The sequence below is a fragment of the Melozone crissalis genome, unplaced genomic scaffold (genome assembly GCF_028551555.1).
Source record: "Melozone crissalis strain CALT ecotype California unplaced genomic scaffold, PUWL_Pcris_2 ptg000027l_1, whole genome shotgun sequence".
Classification (NCBI taxonomy): Eukaryota; Metazoa; Chordata; class Aves; order Passeriformes; family Passerellidae; genus Melozone; species Melozone crissalis.
Genome location: NW_026535805.1, coordinates 27711650 through 27731955, shown reverse-complemented (window position 1 = coordinate 27731955; position 20306 = coordinate 27711650). Strand labels below are relative to the sequence as shown.

General features: G+C 35.3%; 1 protein-coding gene across 4 annotated transcripts in view; it reads right to left on the bottom strand.

Annotated features, from left to right (window-relative positions):
- RYR2 (ryanodine receptor 2) overlaps nt 1–20306 on the bottom strand; it is a 381701-nt gene that overhangs the window by 121117 nt on the left and 240278 nt on the right. For all 4 annotated transcript variants that reach the window (XM_054280079.1, XM_054280080.1, XM_054280081.1 and 1 more), the window contains 14 exons: nt 15664–15872; nt 14465–14814; nt 14126–14240; nt 13078–13238; nt 12291–12450; nt 12060–12146; nt 11168–11394; nt 9464–10265; nt 8748–8948; nt 8511–8616; nt 5989–6132; nt 3845–4118; nt 1010–1124; nt 293–425 (listed from right to left, as the gene is read on the bottom strand). In XM_054280079.1, coding sequence (XP_054136054.1) covers nt 293–425; nt 1010–1124; nt 3845–4118; nt 5989–6132; nt 8511–8616; nt 8748–8948; nt 9464–10265; nt 11168–11394; nt 12060–12146; nt 12291–12450; nt 13078–13238; nt 14126–14240; nt 14465–14814; nt 15664–15872 — 3084 coding nt within the window. The remainder of the gene's footprint in view (nt 1–292; nt 426–1009; nt 1125–3844; nt 4119–5988; nt 6133–8510; nt 8617–8747; nt 8949–9463; nt 10266–11167; nt 11395–12059; nt 12147–12290; nt 12451–13077; nt 13239–14125; nt 14241–14464; nt 14815–15663; nt 15873–20306) is intronic.

The window sequence follows — 20306 nt, the reverse complement described above, 5'->3', positions numbered from 1 at the left end:
ACATATGAATGATTCTCCTTATGAAAACAGGAATATATTCTGTTACTCAACATTAGCTACTAACCACTAAGTCACTCTACATGTTCAGGCATATACAACAAATTGTACTAAATTAGTTCAACTTAATGCTACTGTCAGGGGAGTTGTCCAGAGTTAGCAATATAGTTAATAAAGATATTTTGCACCGGAAATACAAGAAATTTCAATACATAGCGAGTAAATAGAGGGATGAAGAAAGATACAGGTGGTTTCATATATAAATCAGCAGGAAGTTTGAAATTTTAATACTTACCAAGGCCAACACTGCTGTTTTCCAATAAATAGCTAAGATGATCAAACATAGCTTTTTGATTCTGCCTGCTGATGCGGCAAAAATAACATAGAAAACGACAGCAGTTTGCCACCATCTTTGGGAAAGTGATTTCCTAAGAAGCAAATAAAAGCAGACTGAAGTTCAAACTCTAATGCAGACATACAGCATGCAAAGGATCATTTTATATAACGCCTTCTAATATACTAATATGTAGGTGGTGTACTCATTGCCCCCCAGGGAAATGAATTGCTTAGGTTTCTCACTGGAATCAACAGGACTTTCTCAGGTAGATAGTAATACCTTAAGCTTCAAAGATCAAAGTGGCTTTAAAAACTAAAGCTGAGATTACCCACAGATTCTAAATTCAAACATGAATCAAGGTGTATACTCAGTTTCATAGAGTAATACTGATTTGTTTTTTTAATTAGTTCATAAAAAGACCTCCCCTTTAAAATGTAATAAACATAGAAAGTGCTACAGTTTTTTCTTTAAAGCATCTAAAATTACAATGCTAATAATACCTTCCTCTGGAATGGAAGGACAGATTCTTCTAAAAAACAGTCAATCGTTATGTTAATGGAAATTAGTAAGAAGTTATGATCCCAGTGCCTCCAGTGACAGCTCAGAGCTTTATGGGAAAAAGCTTTTAACAGCTCTACTGTAAACCCTCTGCCTGCTAACAGTGAAATGCTTTACCTTGGATTCTCCTCCACCAAGCACATTCACCATCACTTCCATGACAGTTTCATGCATGCCTAAAGCTCTCATGAGATTTGGATGTTGGTAAAATACTTTATTATTCATGATGTCTCTACAGGAAAACAAAATTTAAAAATGTTATGGACAAGTAGTTTACCTATTAAGTTATTTGCAAAACTGATTTACTGTGCAATTCTTCACCACCTCCTGAAGTAAAAAATTACCTCAGGGACTTTTCCCATTGAGTTTCAATCTCCTGTCTATTTTTCTATGCACACTATGGAAGAACATGACCTTTATTTTCCCATATTATAGTTAGTGCATTAATTACCCCTTGATTACACTGGAGTAGAAGAGTCTTCTACCCTCATTAGAAATTCTGCTGAGATCTAAAACTATGTTCTGACAAGAGCATCATCAAAAGTGCTATATTATTGTATATTTTAAATTCAATCATGCAATATTTTTTGACACAAAATGCCTTTTAGATTATTAAACCGTGAAGACATTTGCTATCTGCCATCAAAAGCAATAAAAAAATCCTAGGGGAAAGAGGTATCCAGCTATCTTCTAAATCCCAGGGGAAAGAGGTATCCAGCTATCTTCTAAGTGTCAAAACCAGAAGCTGCACAAATATTATTCACAATTTACTGTTTAGCAGAACTCTTCTACATATTTCATCAGAACAGATTTTCATATTTAAAGTCAGACTTTAAGATCATAATGTCAATATTTTATTTGACATGCTATAGCAAATAAAAATGTCCAGTTTAAAGAGTAATTAAATTTCTAAAAAATATAATTAGTCTTGAAATCAAATAAAACCCATCAATAACTGTGAAAGCAATTAGGCCATAGGAGAAAAGGATTAGCAGGTCACTAGAGAAAAAATTGTGGGCAACTGTTCAAATTTCACTGTACATTTTAAACTGTTTTGGTTTTTTTCTTCCCGACCTAAACTTCCTTCTCTCAGGCAGGGAAAATCCAACCTTTTAAAAGATGAGATGTGAAGACTATTTGACACTGAATTTTTGACTCCCAGTAATTTTTTTCCTAAAACGGAATTTCACATCAGTAATGATGCTTCCAAATGCTGTCTCATCTCCTTTCTCCACTAATGCTTCAGGCTTGAAAAAATACCTCAATGGTATCAATGTTCCAAGACATTCTAAACTCCTGGTTACCTGCAGCAGCTTTCTTTTACAGAAAGCAGTACAGAAAGTCAAAATGTCACCTCAAGGGCTGGCCAGCAACATTGCCCTACATTGCAAATTACATCCACTTTCAGTGTTCTGTTTAACTGTGAACTGCATTATAAAATGTCATGCTTAGGGGAAAAAAAATCTTAACAGCATTTCTGAGGAAACTGAGTTTTAAAGCAGCAATAAATGACACTTCAATTTCTCAGCTGAAAGAAAGGAATACCACTCACAGCAAAAAAAAAAAAAAAAAAAAAAAAACAAAAACCACAAAAACTGGTATTTCTGAAAAGGTATTTGAGCTCAGTTCAGCCTATAAAAGGTAAAAATACCACAGTTGGGTAACTTACAAGTTAAACAAGATATTATGGAGACTACTAAGAAAGGTGACAGTAAGAGATAGTGACAACAGTGGCTTAAGTTACACCAGACTTTCACGTATCAGGAAAAAAACCATTAACGGTCAATATATTCAGAAAATCTTGATTCTTAATTCACAGTAGAAAATGTTGAGGAAAAAAATGTATAAGAACTAAACACAGAACATGACATGAAAACCAAATCTAGTAATCACTCACTCATTTTAGACTCCCTAAACTGGAGTGAAATCAAACATTTTCAATCTGTATAAAAAGGTAGATTTGGAAATGCCAGTACTTCATGTCTCTTGACAGATGCCAAACTCTGCCTTTTGCCAAAGCCTTACCATGAGTATGCCAAAGACTTCAGCAACCATGAAACACTGATGAGACCTGCTGGTAACCTGAGAAGTAGGCACTGTTTATAATGACAATGCAAAATTATGTATAGACATTTTTTTTTGGATATTTGAGGTTTCAGTAAGCTAAAAAGCAAACAGGAAAAAAAAGTATTTTGCACAACAAAAGCTTTGCTTCTGTTTGCATTCCTGACATTCTTTATATAATGTGTTTTTTGTTCTCATTGCTCTTGCTGACTGGAGATTTTCAATAGATCACAGCTGATGCTTAAAATCAACAGACATCTCTTTGAAAAACATGAGAGGAAAAAACCAACTAACCTCTTCCGTGCTAGAGACTATCATGTTTGCTTTACCATTTCCTCCAATTGACCTCTTTATTAGCCTATACTTCACTATTATTAATCATACAATTAGGAAGAATAACAGTGTGTGAACTACTTCCCAGCTCAAACACATTATCTACATTTAATGCAATAAAAAGGACGGCATATGTACAACAAAGGATGTATAAGCACAACTCCATTAACTGACTGCTGGGGGAAATCCTATGTGTCAAGAGCCAACAGCCGGTGCATTCATAGAGAATGGGTAGTGTTCTTGACAGGATTCTTCACAGCCATACTATTTAAAATGCAGTAATAAGATAGATTCTGATATCATAAAATATTACACATATATTTTCAACTTTTTTCAGAAGTCTTACAGGTGGTCAACCACTTTTCCCCTCATATGATACACATAATTCTACAAAGGCTTTATCTTAATACTGAGAATATACTGCATAACTGAGAGCACTGCCTGCATTTATACCCATATTCAGATTCAAACTTCAAGTGCAACCTTAGCCGTAACCATACAGCAAATAACAAAATCTGTAAATAAAGAGAAGTTACACTCCAGTCAGTTATTTACCCTAATCCACGAATCATAAGCTTCTCCTCTTCCTTCCCCATTCTGACACTAAGCAAAGAACGGATTTGGCCAAGGGATGCCAGAAGATTGATGGTGTCTTCCACAGACACACTATTTATGGTGTAGGTCTTTGGTAGGGCTCGAACCAGACCACCAATACCATCATACTGGCGGTGCAGCAGCACAAACATGGCCCTCACTAACTCCGGGTCTTCTATCACTGACTCCTGGGCCCAACGCACCATCGTGTCCGAAATCAACTGCTGGAGAGTAGCTGTGAAGAAAAGAAATAAATCACAGAATTACCATTAATTGTTCATCTCCCTACTGCTAGTCACTCAGAACCTACTATGCAACATGAATTTGAATTAATTTAATTCCTAAGAAGCATTTTTTTCTTAGCATTTCTTCAGCAGTCTATCAAAGAAAAACCGCACGAGAGAAGCAGAAATATCTTAAAACAAAAAACCTATACTAAAAATTAAAATAAAACACAAAAAATTTATGAAGATATACAGGATGCTCCCGAAGTCACTAGATTTATTTTTGTATATTGCTTTCAATATTTTTCCATGAATATAGGTCTGAGTGCTTTTTTAGCCTATTATGAAATAAGGCTGAAAAATTATACTGGTAGCACATATAAATGATATTTATTTACATGCCTAAACTCTGGGTCCACTCAAAGTTTTATAATGTACACAACAAAATAATTTAACTTATTCCTTTGCCAAAGACAAAGGCCTTTCAAAATAAATGAAGACACTATTATTAAATAAATGAGAGATCATCATTTGCATATTCCCAGTTCAGTCTTCAATGCAACAAGAAACCTGTATCTGGTAGTGCCACTGATAATCTCTATTAGTTGGGAAAGATATGCTGATATAGACAAGCTGTGTAATTGCAGTTAAGGTAATTCCAGGTTAACAGAAACTAACAAACAAAAAGAAAAGTAATTACAGAAAGACACTGAAGAAATAGGATCTTACAGAAAATAGAATGCTTAACAAAAAAGAGAATTCATGCTAATAGAGGGAAAGGAGTAAAAAGAATAGTAATAATGTATTTCATTGTTACTGTCCAGGCACTGCACTATAGGTATTTCCATTGACATAGAGTATAGCATTTTTTAAGAATAGAAACACTTTTCAAATAAGGTGTCTGGGCTGAAACTTCAGAAGGACTGAAATAATTAATAACAAGAAAGGACACAATCCAGTTTTTGGGTGGGTCGGTTTGTTCTGTTTTGTTTTTTTTTCTTTTCATGAAGAATCCTGGGAGCAGGCAATCACTTTGTTCCTGTTTTGATAACTGCAATACTGTATTTCAGTTATAATGTGGGTCTATTTGTTTAATATAATAGCCTTTCTACTAATATGAGAAAGAGAGAATCAGGTTTTATAGAGCTTTTATGCTTACTACAAGGAAAAAAAGGAAGAGATAAGATTCATCACAAGATTCTGCACAGACCTAGCCTCTAATTGTCACATAAAAAATAAGGACATTTGAAAGTGCCTCATACAACAAAAAAGGGGAAAAAAGATAAAAATAAAGGCAACACTGACAAATAAAAAGATACATAAAATTTAAATAGTCAGTTGGCACCAACTGCAGAACTAGGATGCCACTGGCAATGATTCTTATCAAGATGAAAAGGCAGAAAGTATCAGAAAATGAGAATAGCAGTTGCAGTCAGCAAATCTTGAATTTTAGGTTGGGTGGGGAGGCTTCTGCTAATTACAGTCTAATGGCAGATTATTTCATATGGTAATCTTCATGCAAATACTGATTTGAAGCTGCTGCAGCTGAGGAAGTTCTCATAAAAGAGGACCTTGCTACAATTATTAAGTCTGTACTCATTCTATTAAAAGCAAGATAGATTCTGAAAAATTTATGAACCAACAAAGGAAATGGGGCAGAAGTGCTGCTAAAAGAAATTTTCCTCTACATCCCATTGGGAAACAAATCTGCCTAATAAATCTATCTATGCTTGTTTTGAGTTAAGCTACAAACTTTAAAGTGCACACCTATTTCACTAAAAATACACCTTGTTTTGGCTGAAAATGTGTGAAGAACTTCCTGGTCCGCTTCTCTTTCCCTTTTGTAATTAAGTTGCAATAAACTGATTTCATTTCACTTACAGGATGTCTTATCCTCCTCATCAACTGTCTTCTCATCTTGTTTCTTCTTCAGATATGTAACTTTTTCCATAAGATATAGGAGGCGACCCCTAATGGTTGAATCACTGTTGCCATCCAAGGTTCCATCTTCATCTAGTTCAATTCCTGAAATTAAATAAATGCACCAAGTAGTGAAAGAATAAAATTAAGCAAGCTACAGACATTTTGTGTGTACAAACATAATTAAACTGAACTGTTGCTCAGCTCTGAGTTTTATATGGGACATGATTAACCAGCATTTGGAACAAGTATAGAACAGACATATGTGCCAAGCAGGAAAGTACAGATACCTGGGTAATTTAGTGTATAACTTGCATGATGTTACATATAAAACATATAATAAATATATGTCCCCCAGTATTCACTTTTCCCCACCAACACTGATGCCTGTGTTTTGGACATATGTAGCCCAAAAGTGTAGATAAAGTCCCTAGAGATACAGCATGGTTGGAGTGATAGTAGTAAAGATTTTTAGGTAAAACATATAAAAGAAGTGAAAGTAGAAGTGTTACAACAAATATACTTTCCAGTGATCAGTCAGAAGGAAGTAGTCACCCTCACAATACAGTGCTCTTTCACAGCATTACTATAACAAGCTATAAAAATGTAAAAAGAATTAATGTGAGGATTCACAGAATCAGAACAGTTGTGCTTGCAGTGAGCTTTTAGATTCCAGCCTCTCAGCTCACAACAAGTCCAACTAGGGCAAGCTGCCCAGAACCATGTCCAGTGAGGTTTTGAATATCTCCTAAGGGGAAGAGACTCCACAACCTCTCTGAGCAACCTGTCCTTGAGTTCCAGCACCGTACAGTAACAAAAAAATAGAATTCCCTGATTTTCAACTTGTGTTACTAGACATCTCTGACAAAAGTGTGTCTTAGCCTTCTAAAAGCCTCCTGCCCAACAGGTATTTATATATATACATTTATAGCACCCCCCTTTGAGCTTCCTCTTCAAGTCAAACCCCAGTCCTCTCATTCTCTCCTTGTACAAAAGGTGGTCCAAGAACTTAGCTATCTTTGATGCCTCCTCGCTGACATCACTCCATCACTCCAGTATGGCCATGTCTCTCTTGTACTGAAGATCCCACCTTTTGTGCAAAGCTGCTTTCTAATTTGGTTGCTATCCCGTCCTTGCTGCAGGAGTTATTCCTTCCCAGGTGCAGAACTTTATACTTCTCAGAGCTGAACTTCATGGGATTCCTATCAGCTCATTTCTCTTAAACTTATTGATTCATGCATACATTGCAGAGGAATTCAAAATCTTGACCTGCACCTATTACACTAAATCCAAGTAAAAATGTCATTCAACCATTTTCTGGATTTTTTACTTTCCAAAACAATTTTTGAAGTTAAGGGTTTTGTGAAGAGTTCTTTAGCAGTCTTTAATTTTATAGGATGTTTCTTCATGACATAACATCATTCTTCTAAATTTACTGCATCTGGTTCTAGTTGTCTGATTTTTTTGCATTAGATACAACTCCGTTTATATTAAAAGTTATTTTGTTACACTTTGTTGTAACAGGGCAATTGACACTACACTACACTTCAATGATCATCAGTAAATTCATATTACACACTAAATCATTTTACAAAATTATTTGGATAGTAGTCTTCTCTACCAAACTAATTAACAGTAAAGACACTGAAATGTCTTACCAATTGGAACACAGAGATGGTCTCAAATTACCCAAATTAAATGTCTGTTTTCCCACAGTTGTGCTACTCCCTGAGCTCTAGTTGTGCTTTTTTGATTTGCAAACTTTCAATATATTTTCAATATATTGTCTCTCAACCATTCCACAACATGTGAATCCCCAAGTGGTGGCTGACTAAGAAAACATCGGACTTAGGATGTGTAACTGTTTTACTTATTGTGCAATACATGGAGTAATTAGTTCTGCTCTATGATGATGCACCCTCTGACCCACAAAATCCATTTTCTACTTGTAGATAATGCAAATTCCTATTTTCCCCTAAGGGAAAAGGTAATGAAAAGAATTATGTTAAGTAATTTGAACAGAGGAGAACAATGGAAAACAACTAAAGAAAAATTGAAAGAATCAAAAGATAAACCTTGTTTTTCTTTCAAATATTCATCTAAATTATTTATTTAATCTGCATTTCCTGTTACCAAACACAAGAAAAATACTGAAAAGCTGGAAAGCATCAAACAATGACCCATTGATGTCTGGACTGCTTGCCCCATAAGGACAGAATGAAGGAACTGAGTTTGTCAGCCTGCAAAACAGATGCTTATGAAACAAAGTATGCAACATTCCCTTCTAGTTTAACCAGATAAGGATATGAATATTTCCTTGGTTTTGACTGAAAGCTATTTATTTTTATTTCATAATAATTAAAATTTTTACAGTGTAATTTACAGACTATTCAGTTGATGTTTCTTACATAAAATTTCTTATTAAAATTGCCTCTAAAGCTAATAAAATTTAGAAAGTAAAAATATTCAGTAACAAGACTTACCACAGTGTGTCATTAGGTCTTCATGGAAATCCAAGAGTTGATCCCGAATTTCTTCAGGGCAAGGACAATCATTTTTATCATCTTTAAAGTTCAGCAGCATGTTAATCTTAGAGAATACAAAGAAAAGACAAATTACACTGATCTCCAAAAGGAAAAACTTTAAAATCAAACAGAGCTCTGCAACATAAAAAGCAAATAAAGTGCAACAGGAAAGAAACTGTCCACTTTGAGCTGTACCTGCTCTTGAGGAGGGGATCGGAATTCTTTTGTTTTCCTAGCTGTCAGGGCAGCAGACATGTTCAAGGCCTGCATCACTTCATTGTACCGGAAGCGCTGGTTCTCTTGGAGCTTGGCCACGAAATCATCAGAAAATGCGACAATGGCCTCTATTCGGTGTCGCACTTGGCAGTCACACAGGTACTGGAGTAGGTGACACATCTGAGAAAACAGTGTTGTAAGAGACATGAGCTGGCAAGCCAAGAAATATCTTCTGCATATTAGGCAAGTAAGGATGGATTTCCTACAGCAAGTTACTATCAAATAAAGTGTCTGGATCATTTCATACTGTTATTTACGACATGTAAAGCAATCTTACATCAGAATATCTGACATCTTCAAGGGATTAATGTGCCTCAGACATAACTAAAGCTACAAGAGAATGGATTTATCCCTTTCTTCTAGGGAATTTCTTTTCTGTTTGAATCCATAAAACGGAGGAATTCGCTATTAATAGCATTGAGCAAGTCATTCTTTTTAATAAAACCATAGTTGCTTGTTCTGTGGTGAGCAAGTTTATATCATCAGAAAGATACTAAGTCTTCTCATTTTCTGTAAGGAAATTACATCTCTATTCAACTGAAAACATTAATTTCAAAAATACTTTATTCCTTGAAAATAAATAAATTACCACATGAAGAAAACAGGAGCAATCACTATCAAGACAGTATTTTTACCTGTAATTTAACAGGTTCTGGAAGTTTCATCTGAAGGAGTCCTTCCTTAGGCATTTGCTCCCCTCTGGTTTCTCCTTCTCCTTCTTCTGACTTGAGCTCATCTGAACTGAACTCTTTCTCTGAGAAATCAATTTCATCCTCCTGGCTCATTGCTTCTTTGAAAACTCGGGGCTCAATCAACTGCAAGATGTGTTTCAGATCCTCATTGTGGAAGATTCCCATAATTAGGAGGGTATAAAAGAGCTTGATGAGAGGAACAAAGAGAAATTCTGTAGAACCTCCAACTGGATCTCTGACGTGGAGGCTTCCCTCCTGGACAGCTTCAGTCAGCATCTCTATGGTTTTGGCCTTCAAAATTTCTAGAGGAAATTCAGGACTGAACTGAAAGCATTCACTACTAATGCTTACAAAACTTGGAGAGGAAAACTGCATTCTTGGCCTTAATGAAGTGCTGAGTCCTATACCAGGAAGGCCGTGCTTTTTGTTTTCATCAGGAAACAAAGTAATACTCTTGGTCTCATCTGTCATTGGAACTATAAATTCATTATTCATCATCAGCCTGGCAGTTGCATAGGTATTGAGATGGATGTCAATGAGCAAGTCATAATATCCTGCACGTAATAATCCTGGCATGTATTTATTCTCAATAGCATAGAGGAGCTGAGATTCATCCACATGGCTGCACAGAGCATGGGCCACTCGGTTGTTGCCTAAAGCACAAACAGCTGAATACAATCGGAGGGTGTGGTAGTGAAATTTCAGCAATTCCTCTTGTTCTGTCAGCTCTAAAATATCAATTGTTCTGGGGAGAAGAAAAAACAACACAGTAAATCACAGGCAAAAATGTCTTTTTAAGGGATTCAAACTTCTCCCTAAGGATAACATCAGCACAATATCAGTTCCAGGGATGGGTTTTCCCCACATTTCAGCTTTCATGTGAGAAATACTGTCAATGTAATAACCAAGACTAATAAAAAAATATAATATCAAATTTATTCAAATCAATCCTAAAATCATTACTTTAACTACTTTCAGTGGGAAAAAAATGCAAATCATTTACTTAACACAGAATATTTTTTTATACTGCGAACAAGAATTCACATAGCTGAAAATTAGGGTTTTAAAACCAGTTGGAGTTAAGATATTTATATCATTTACTGGCTTTAAATCTGGGGTGCAAAGTGGCAACAGACTAACCAGTACATTTGAAGAAGGTTCATTGTTGGGGTTCTTGGTGACTTTGTTTTCAGTTTAGGCACTGGCAAAATGCTCAGAAATTTGGATATCAAGGAAATCACAGAATTAAATTCTTCAACTATTTCAATTAAATTTAGAAAAATTAAGGGAACAGAATAATTAAATTGGTCACAAATCTTGAAAAATCTCAACATAACCAGATTTTTGCTTATTTTACAGATTATCTTTAATAATATATAAGCAGAGTTTCTTTAATTTACTTTTCAAATCTACATGTACTATTGACATGTTCGGAGAGAAATTGGGAGAGGTTGGAAACAGAGTAAAAGAAGGGAGATTTTAAAACACCGAAATTTATATAATTTTTAGCATTAATTAAAACACACTCTGTATTTACTTGTTTCATAAACACAGAGAAGACCTTAGGCCTTTCTTACACAGATGTAATTGTATGACTAGGTTCATAATTCCAACATAATTCTGGTAGAGTACAAAACAAACATCAACCTGTTTTCCTCGGGAATATGAAGGGCCATGAACTGTAAAGGATTCAGGCACTGTATCATCCAGCCTTGGCGTTCACTGATACGAGACACGTCCACCTTCAAGAAATGGTTTGGCACTCTGCTCCAAAGCACATGAGTTAGAAACTGGACATGGAGACGTGGAGGACATTGAGAGACCGGGTTTTTGTGTTCACTTTTGAATAATCCAGCAGATAATGGCATTACATTCTGGAAAATTCAAATGGAAGAGACAATCAGTTTCCTCATCTTTACCAAACACTGCATTTCTTATCCAGAAATATAGTCAACATATAGTAAAGTCAAGTAAAACAGGAAATCAGCATTTTCACTAGCTTTTAAAACAAGCAACTCTTGGAAGATTAGCAGCAAGACAGCATTTTCCATATTTGTTTTTTAAGAATAGCTGAATTTGAAACATTAACTTGACTGCCACATGTGGTTACTTCCTTGGACTCCACTTTCCTTTTACCTCTTCTGATTTCTTAGACATCCAAGTATCCAAAGCAAGGTAGAAAAATTCAGCTCAGTTTTATTTTAAAACTCTAACCAAATTCTTCAGATACACCAGTCTCTGTTTTTGAAACTAAAAGATTTGCTTTACCAACCTAAGTGATTTTGTTTCACCATGAAAGACAAGACTCAGAAAATTCTGATCAGTTTACACCCTTTTTATTCAATGTACTGTATTTTAAATTCATTAAGTATTGAAAACTGAGTTAAGAATAAAAATAGCAATAGTGCAAGCACTTGGAGTCATAGAAAATGTCCCAAATACCAAGAACACATCACAGGAAATAAATGGCAAAAATAAAATAAACTTATTTTATATGATTTCTTAGTCCTAAACCTGCAAAAAACCCAGCATTATTTACCTTTATTCTTCCCAATTCAAACTGGAAAACATTGGGGCTTGTAGCTTGAGCAAATACAGCAGGAAACAACTTCGTACTTGGTTCAACCTAGATCAAACAAAAGGACAAATTACTGCCGTAGCAGTGATGATTACTTTCTCTCTACAGTCTTGCACTAAAGCCTCTAATGCTGTAGGCTAAAGATTCATTTTTCCCCCTTCTTGCTGCAATACATTCTAAAAAAGTACTCACTTGATAGTATGTGCCTAGCTCCTTGCCATTAGCTGTGAAGGTCAGCAGGCCACTGGCAGCATCAACCAAGCAACCAATCTCCAGGCCATTATTATTACGTCCTTGTCCAGGGCTCAAGCTCTCTCCTGCGCACACCATATAGCAGTTGCTGCGTTTTATACTGAATGTCAAAAGATAAATTTATTTATGAATGGTGTGCACAATTTCTGCAACATACTAAGAACAACCTTGCATGGGTGCAAACATATAGGGCATTGTGGCCAAAAACAATGGATCACATCCTAACCACTGCCAAAATTCAATGAAACATGGACATCATAACGGAAAGAAAAATAAAAACTTAAGATGACAATATATTAAAAAGTCCACATCGTTTGTAAAATACCAAAGATGAAACTGGCTTTGTAAGTCAAAGTTTTAAATCATTTAACGTTAAGCATAAGAAAAGCTTCTGGTACATGTAATAATCTGAAGTGCTGAGACAAGCTCATGTACTGATTTTGGCCTCACAAGTCAATATTTACAGGATCATAATTTCAAACTATATAGAAAGCTGTACTATTTTACTTTTAAGTACCTACTGATTTGACTAGACTATTAGTCCACTCTTTCTTCACAAGCAAGAGCACATAACAATTAAATTAACATTTTTTCCTACTACTGCCATTTTAATTTTTTTTTCTACATCAATCCAATTACATTAAATGGAGTGGATTTACACCTTATAAATTGCAAGTTGCTTGTACAGGTATAAAATACAGGTCTTTTTAAGGAAATTGTAACCAACCTCTCATGAACCTTCCCTTTTTCATCTCCCAGTGTAACTGTGACAGTACGCACTCTGTCCAAGTCAAAGCTTGTGTCATACTGGTGAAAGTCTGATGTAATCCAGCCCACCCAGACATTAGCAGGTTCTTGACCAGGAAATATTCTCACAGAGTAATAGTACTGTTAATAAAAAAATAATATTATCAAATGTTAGTGTTTGTTCCCCAGCATATCAGTTTGATTCAGAATTTGCTACTCAAAATCTGAAAATGCTATCTTATTTAAAAGTAGCATAGCCTTGTTCAAGTGCAATTCACCAAGCAAAGCAACAAAAACTATAAACACAAACCAAAACACGGCCAACAAAATATGCATTTTAAAACAAAAAAATGGACAAGATTAAATGTAGCTTATATGCTTCTATTGAAAGCTTCTGCATCATGGCATTGTAAGCTGTATTGCTACAGCAACTACAATTTTTATACTGCAGGTAATTCAGTCTCTTTTAGCAAGAGAAAAACACATCCAGACAAGGAGTTTGTTTTCCTTTGAACATTGAAGAATCAGTGTTTATGGAGCTGATCTTGTCAGAGAAAGATCTAAAAAACCTGCAAAAAACTTTCACCCGGAATTCCACTAAATAAATGGAATTTATGGAATTCCATTAAATAAATGTTCTGAAGAATTAGTAGAGATGTTTTTAAATGGTCTTGAACACTGACCTAATAGTTTAATGTACCTTTTCCAATTTATTCCATCATTCTGAAACTGTTTAATTGTCCTATTTTATGTCTAGTGTTACCAACAGTAGTTTCAAATACAGATTAAACCAGTTTGTAGGTTTTCATTTGGAAATGGCTTTAGTCTGACAATCAAATCAAAATAAAATGAACAAAACAGTCTCAACTTAAGTAGAAGTTCAGAACTATCACAGACACTTAAACTGAAAATTAGACTGTTTCTGGAATTCTTACAACAACCAAAAAAAAAAGTAAGTATTAAAAAAACCCAAACTAAACAACTAAAAAACCCCAAACAGCTAAAACATCAATCCTAAATTACAATACCGTGGAAGTTTGCATCAAATAATCATAGTCATCCCTATCATCTGCTAGCACATCCTCAGTAAGCCGTGCAGAGTGACTCATGCTATAATCTGGCTTTGTCCTCCTGAGCATAAATCTGCAATAAAAAAATTAAAATTAAAATATCTACTAAAAGCCCAATCACAAAGGCAAATCATTCAGAAAATAGAAAGAGACAAGCTTATTCTTAAAAGCACTTATTTTCAACCTTAAACTGTATACTCAAAAGTTACTTGACTGGTTTCTCAGACACAAGTAGCATTTTTCTCTACTTTGAGAAGCAGAAGGGGGAGGAGTGGGAAAAGGTAGCAAGCTACTAACCTTTGTTTAAGACGTGAGGGCTTTTCTTGAACATAATCCTTATGGTTATTCAGCTCTGGTTTTGTGGCATCTTTTTCTCTTTCTGTCCGGTCAGGAACTAGATGACCGTGAGCAGTTTTCATTAGAACCTCAAAATCAGAATCAGCATCATAATCTTCCAAGTCATTTTTTGGGCCAAAAAGACCAGAGCCTGGCAACCCTGCAGCTGATCTGGAGAACACCTCAGCACATTCAATGGGCATGCTCAATCGAAAAAACATGACATCTGTTTTACTGTTCTGTGAACCAAAGGACTTCTGTGTGACCTTCAGACAGGGGCAGCTGTCTATGGTGCCATCAATTCTCATCACCTATGAAACATAAAGATGTTTTTTTAAAGCTGATGCTTTTTCTGCCATATAAATATTCAATTTCTATTTCCACAATAACCATCCATGACTTGCAAAACTTACAACAGCATTGTGCCCACGGTCTAATGCATTGAAATCATGTGCTGCCATTTTGAAGGGAAATAAATACTATGAGGAGTGGATGGTTTTTGTACCTCCATTATTAAAATGTAAAAAAATGTCACAAAGGAATTATGTCTCTCACCATAATCGTTTCCAACACAAATCCAACTCAGTTCTGAACAACACAGGCCAATGAATAAAAATCATGCATGTACATATGAAAGAACATAAACTGTTTTTTAAATACCACACACTAGCTGATAAAGAATTTCATGGAAAACTTACAAGGCATAATTCAGCTCCATCAAGATCCACAACTGGTTGGGACATAAGTGTTGACACAATTGGCTAATAAATATTTATTACATTCAAAACCAATTAGCTATGGGAAAATTAAAAAGTGTGTGCACTAGAACACATGGTATCTGTTACTATAAAATGCTCTGTTTCTGGAAGTTCCTTACACAGCCCTCACTGCACAAGGAGCTCTTAATGAGGACATCTTGTATAATTTGTCTCTCAGATTGTCACATTAACCCAGGTCACAGGTTTTGTAGAAAGAAAAACTAGCAATTAAACAATTACATTCTTTGCAACCCTACTGAATGTAAGGAATTTGTAACAGGTGTAAGATTCATCCAGAAATGGGTCAACATATCACATTAAAATCTTGTTTGGAACTACAAAAGTAGAGACATAACTCAAACATATTCAAGTGTCTAGAAACATTTCACTAGGATCACAAACCTCAATATGTTCGTGGTTCTGTGGCACTGGTAGAAACTGAGGAAGCCTTTTACTCAGCCATATGGTGATGTCTCTGTTTGTATTAACAGCAAAGGGTTCATACCCTTCCTGTAAGCCACATATAGTGAAGTATTTTAGAGTGCTGACATCTTTTCCAAAGTTCATTCTTCCCACTTGAGATGGGCCCAGGCTGCACACAGGTAGAAATCCTTAAAACAAGAGGAAAGAACATGTGGGTTATTCAGAATGAATATCGGTGAACTGCTCTCTTCCGTAACTGAATAAAAAACCATTTGTGGGGGAAAAAACCAAAAACCCTAAGAGCAAACATTATAAAGGAAAGCAATCATCAACAGCACATCACATCTTGTATGTCACCAAGTAATGTATCTTAAATATAATTCTGAAAATAAAAGCCCTCTAATAGTCATGGACATTTTTAGGCAACACTCAACCTACTCCACAGAGTCAGACAGCCAGCTCTTCATTAATCTCTCTGCTGAGCTGGCATAGTATCGCCAATTTTACTTTAAGTCTCACTACTTTAGGTATTCCTCCTAAAATGTCATTATTCATTGTATTTTGAGAGACTCTTACTTCAAAAGTAATACAGTGCTTGTCCATGCAGCTCTAATAGTGGAAAAAACCTACAAATATGCACAAAGTGTATGCCATAGATTTCTTTTAAAGATAAAATTAATATATTTTTAAAATTCAGAAAACTCTGGTTCTGGAATATGAGAACTGACAATATGACACCATAGCTTCATGAAATTTAAGGTATTTTGGTTTGGGATTATTTTTTCTGTCTTACCTTTTGAATCAGTTTTACGTTTGTATTCATCTTGTGTTTCACTAGCACAGGGAACATATTTGTGACTTGTTTTTACAATTTTTTTCCCTGATTCCCCAGAATGGGCAAGGGCACTTTTCCCATACATATGCTCTGCAGGCACATTTTAATTTTTATTTATCTTGATTTCAGCTTCACAGTCTAAAAACCTAAGAAAATCTTTTATTTCTTCTATTTCTTTTCATCCTGCTTTTCAATTTCCACAGCTATAAACTACTATGCAGATTCATTTCACCTAGTTATTAACAAAATGTTTTCTTTTCTATCAACAAGAAACATGAAGTTCTGTTCAGTGATTCTGATTCACATGAACATAACACATATTGAAAAATATAAGGACAAAATATCAAGTAGTTCCTCACTTTTCTTTAGGCTGCCCTTATAAAAAAAAGTCTATTCTTGCTGTTTGTTCTTCAGAGACACGGCAAACTCCAGAGCACCATCTACAGGAACTACTGTCCATCAGACACATTATCAGCCTTCAGTACCACTTTTGGAAGCTTTTACTACATGTACACAAGACTGGTTATCATGTGTATTTACATTAGACACAATAAATCTAATGACATAACACTATTAGCCATAATTTGAAGTCCAGATTTTTATCTTCACAACTTGACTCTTAAATGACAAGGCATCAACTCCTCAGACAACATAGCAATAATAGATAACATGATAAATGTCAATTCTGCTAGTGCAAATCTAGAGATGGGCAATAATGCAAATATTTTCCAGCACTAAACAGAACATAATTGTATTATGTGTATTACAACACATAAATAGGAAAATCACATTTACATATAGAGATTTGTGCCATGATAAAGCTCTAATAGGGACAATTACTAGGTTGAGTTAAAGGAATCCACAAGCTGTTGCATAAGTTGCTAAGCAAAGCCAAAATCAAAATTGTTTTCAATAACCTTACAATTCTCATTTCATCACCCAAAAAACGGCAATTCTTCCACCTACCTGTGGTTTCAAAAAACCTCCACACCTTCCACACAGGTTAGATGTGAAGCAAGTATCTTAAACACACACACAAATAAAATGTAATAAAATGTGAATTAGCAATTCCAAGATTCCCTGAAAGTAAACAAAGAAACATGGGGAAAACTCCTACACAGGAAAAGCTGTCATTGATGTTTTTACTCAATGTAGTGTGTCCCGTGAAATTTGCCAAGGAAGGCAATGTGAAATCAAGATGACAGTCCCTCTCACCAATACAGTTCTCACCGATAACAGAAGGCACTGTACATGCAGCTGATTCCTGAACATAATTGTAACCGTGGCTCTCTATAAATGGAATATAAACACCAGTCCCAGTCCTGACCTTACTTCCATCTCTGGTGAAATTCTGCATCAATTTGTCAATTATTTAGTTGTTATTTAGGTTTTTTAGGGCTCTTCTATACATGGTAAAGACAGAGCATCTCATAAGGGGTGTGCTGTTAAGACAGCTACATATCTTTCTACAGAATAATAACGAATTTCAATAGCCATCTTTGAATGGGTATCCAGCCATTTTAAATATTATTATTTACAGATCCCATGTAACCCTTGCAAGCTGGAGGCTACATAAAAAGACTATTTACCCGCAACCTGGCTCCTTATCTCCAGATACGTAACTGGGCTATGGAGAAAATTTTATTTCACTGTATGAAACAGCAAAACGAATAAAAAGAATTAAACACTACTGCAAGAAAAGTAACCCTCTAGCCCTGTCTCTAACACATACCAAAAGCACAGGAGAGCAACACTTTCCATAATGTTCCCTACTTTCAAGAATACAACATGAACCTCCTGATTCAATCTGTCAAACATTACAAACAGTTCCTGCTCTCAGAAATCATGACTTGACAAAATAAGATTTGGGTTGTACAAGTGTACCTGTTCATATCTACAGTCAAATTTATCTGCTACAAATGCATAATGACACCATTATGTTTATCAATTTTACTACTGAGGTGCTATCTCTTAAATAAATTAATCTTCCATAATCCCGAAGAGCTCTTCTTGTTGGTAGTACAACCTAACGTGCAGCACAAGCTATATTACTAAGCTGGCAGATCATCAAATCCCCTTTTCATTGTTCCTAAGTAAATCAAATCTACAGGACCGATTTACTGTACAGCTGCATCAGAAATTCTAACTGTTTTCTAAAGAGAAAGGTCCCTTTTTGCAGCAATAAAACATGCACATGATTCACTCACTGAAGTAACCTGCAGAAAGGTCTCAGTGCTGTTAAGCAAGAGCCAGTAACAAAATCGAACTCAAGCCAGCCTTCCAAACAGAAAAAAAAATTTAAAAACTCCATAAATTTCTTTTGGGTATTTCATATGTGTGTTTGCACATACACACTCAATACACAATTCAGTTGTTTTCCCTTCCCCTCTCCTTTTGCCTCCAATATTTGTGTATTAAACAGCCATAATAATTTCAAAGATAGCTTTGGAGTTATTAGATATAAGATCAGTCAGCACATTCCCTTGAAAATTAACTAGGACATCTTATTTCAAAGGCAAAGCTCTTTCCTACAAAAGCAATACTAAAGGAACTTAATGTGAGTTACAAGGATATTGTGGAAAACCTAAAACTTTTAACATAAAGCCTGTGACATGGTTATCAAAGCCTTCAGGCTCTGTGTCAAGCCAGGAACTTCTTTAGCAGAGGGATCTGCTTCCATTTGGACCTGCAGCTAGAAACAAGCACCACAAAAAGTACACCACTGTGATTTCACCAGCTTGGAATAAATGCAGCCTACCCTCAGAATTTCATGGAATTTGAGTTTCTTTCGGAAACACTTCCTCAATAGGAGTACACTAACTAGCAACTAGAAAGCCACTAAAATTTAATGGCACCTAGATGATTTTTTGCATACAACACTAACATTATGAGCCAGTTCTCATATCCCTTTCCCTCATCATGCTACCCCAGCATCTAAGGAAATCCAAAGGCAGTAAAGTAACAGGCACCAGTCCAGAAAATTAATGGCAATTATGTAATTTTAAATAAAATACAAATATTTCTGATTCCAAATGTATTGCAAAGGAAGGAAAAAAAAATCTCCCAAAGTACTCCTGAAAGTAAAATACTCTGAAATCCAGATGAAAATAAAGTGGTTAAAATTCAAAGAGTGAATTGCCTAATTAAGAAGTATGAAATTCATATTTCCCATGGGAATAGGGTAGGGATGAGTAACCCAACAGTAGCATCTGGAGCTCTGATTGTTCCAAAAATTTAACTTTATCTCTCAGCTGCACCTGTATTGTTTAATAGATGCATAATATTTATGGCAGAATATATGTACCTACAAGTAATGAAAGCTTAAAGCTTAATTTTTTTGACATTACCATAGTTCAGAAATTTTAGGCAGTTAACTTACAATTTCTTACTCCTTTTCTGTTTTTATCTGCACACAGGTATATAATTAAATTTATAAACAAAGATACTTCTTTGTTACAGAATCCATCTGCCACCTGACAGACCCTCACAATCTTTGCCGCCTTTAGCAATCTCTTAAGTTATGTCTTGACAGTAACCTAGCACCTGCTTGTGGATGCTGAAACCTGCACCAAGACTCCTACAATAAGCACAAAGCTCAATCTGCTGCTTTATAATTAAGCAGAATATTTTGGAGGATAGTTTTGTATCAGCTGACTGGATCAGATGTCATTTATCCTCCCAGTGCTAAAACAAAACTTTAAGGTGGCTTAAACTCGCTATCAGTTTCTCACTAATTGGACAGACACTTGGTATTATTTCAGTACTTCAGTACTAGATAAAATCTGAC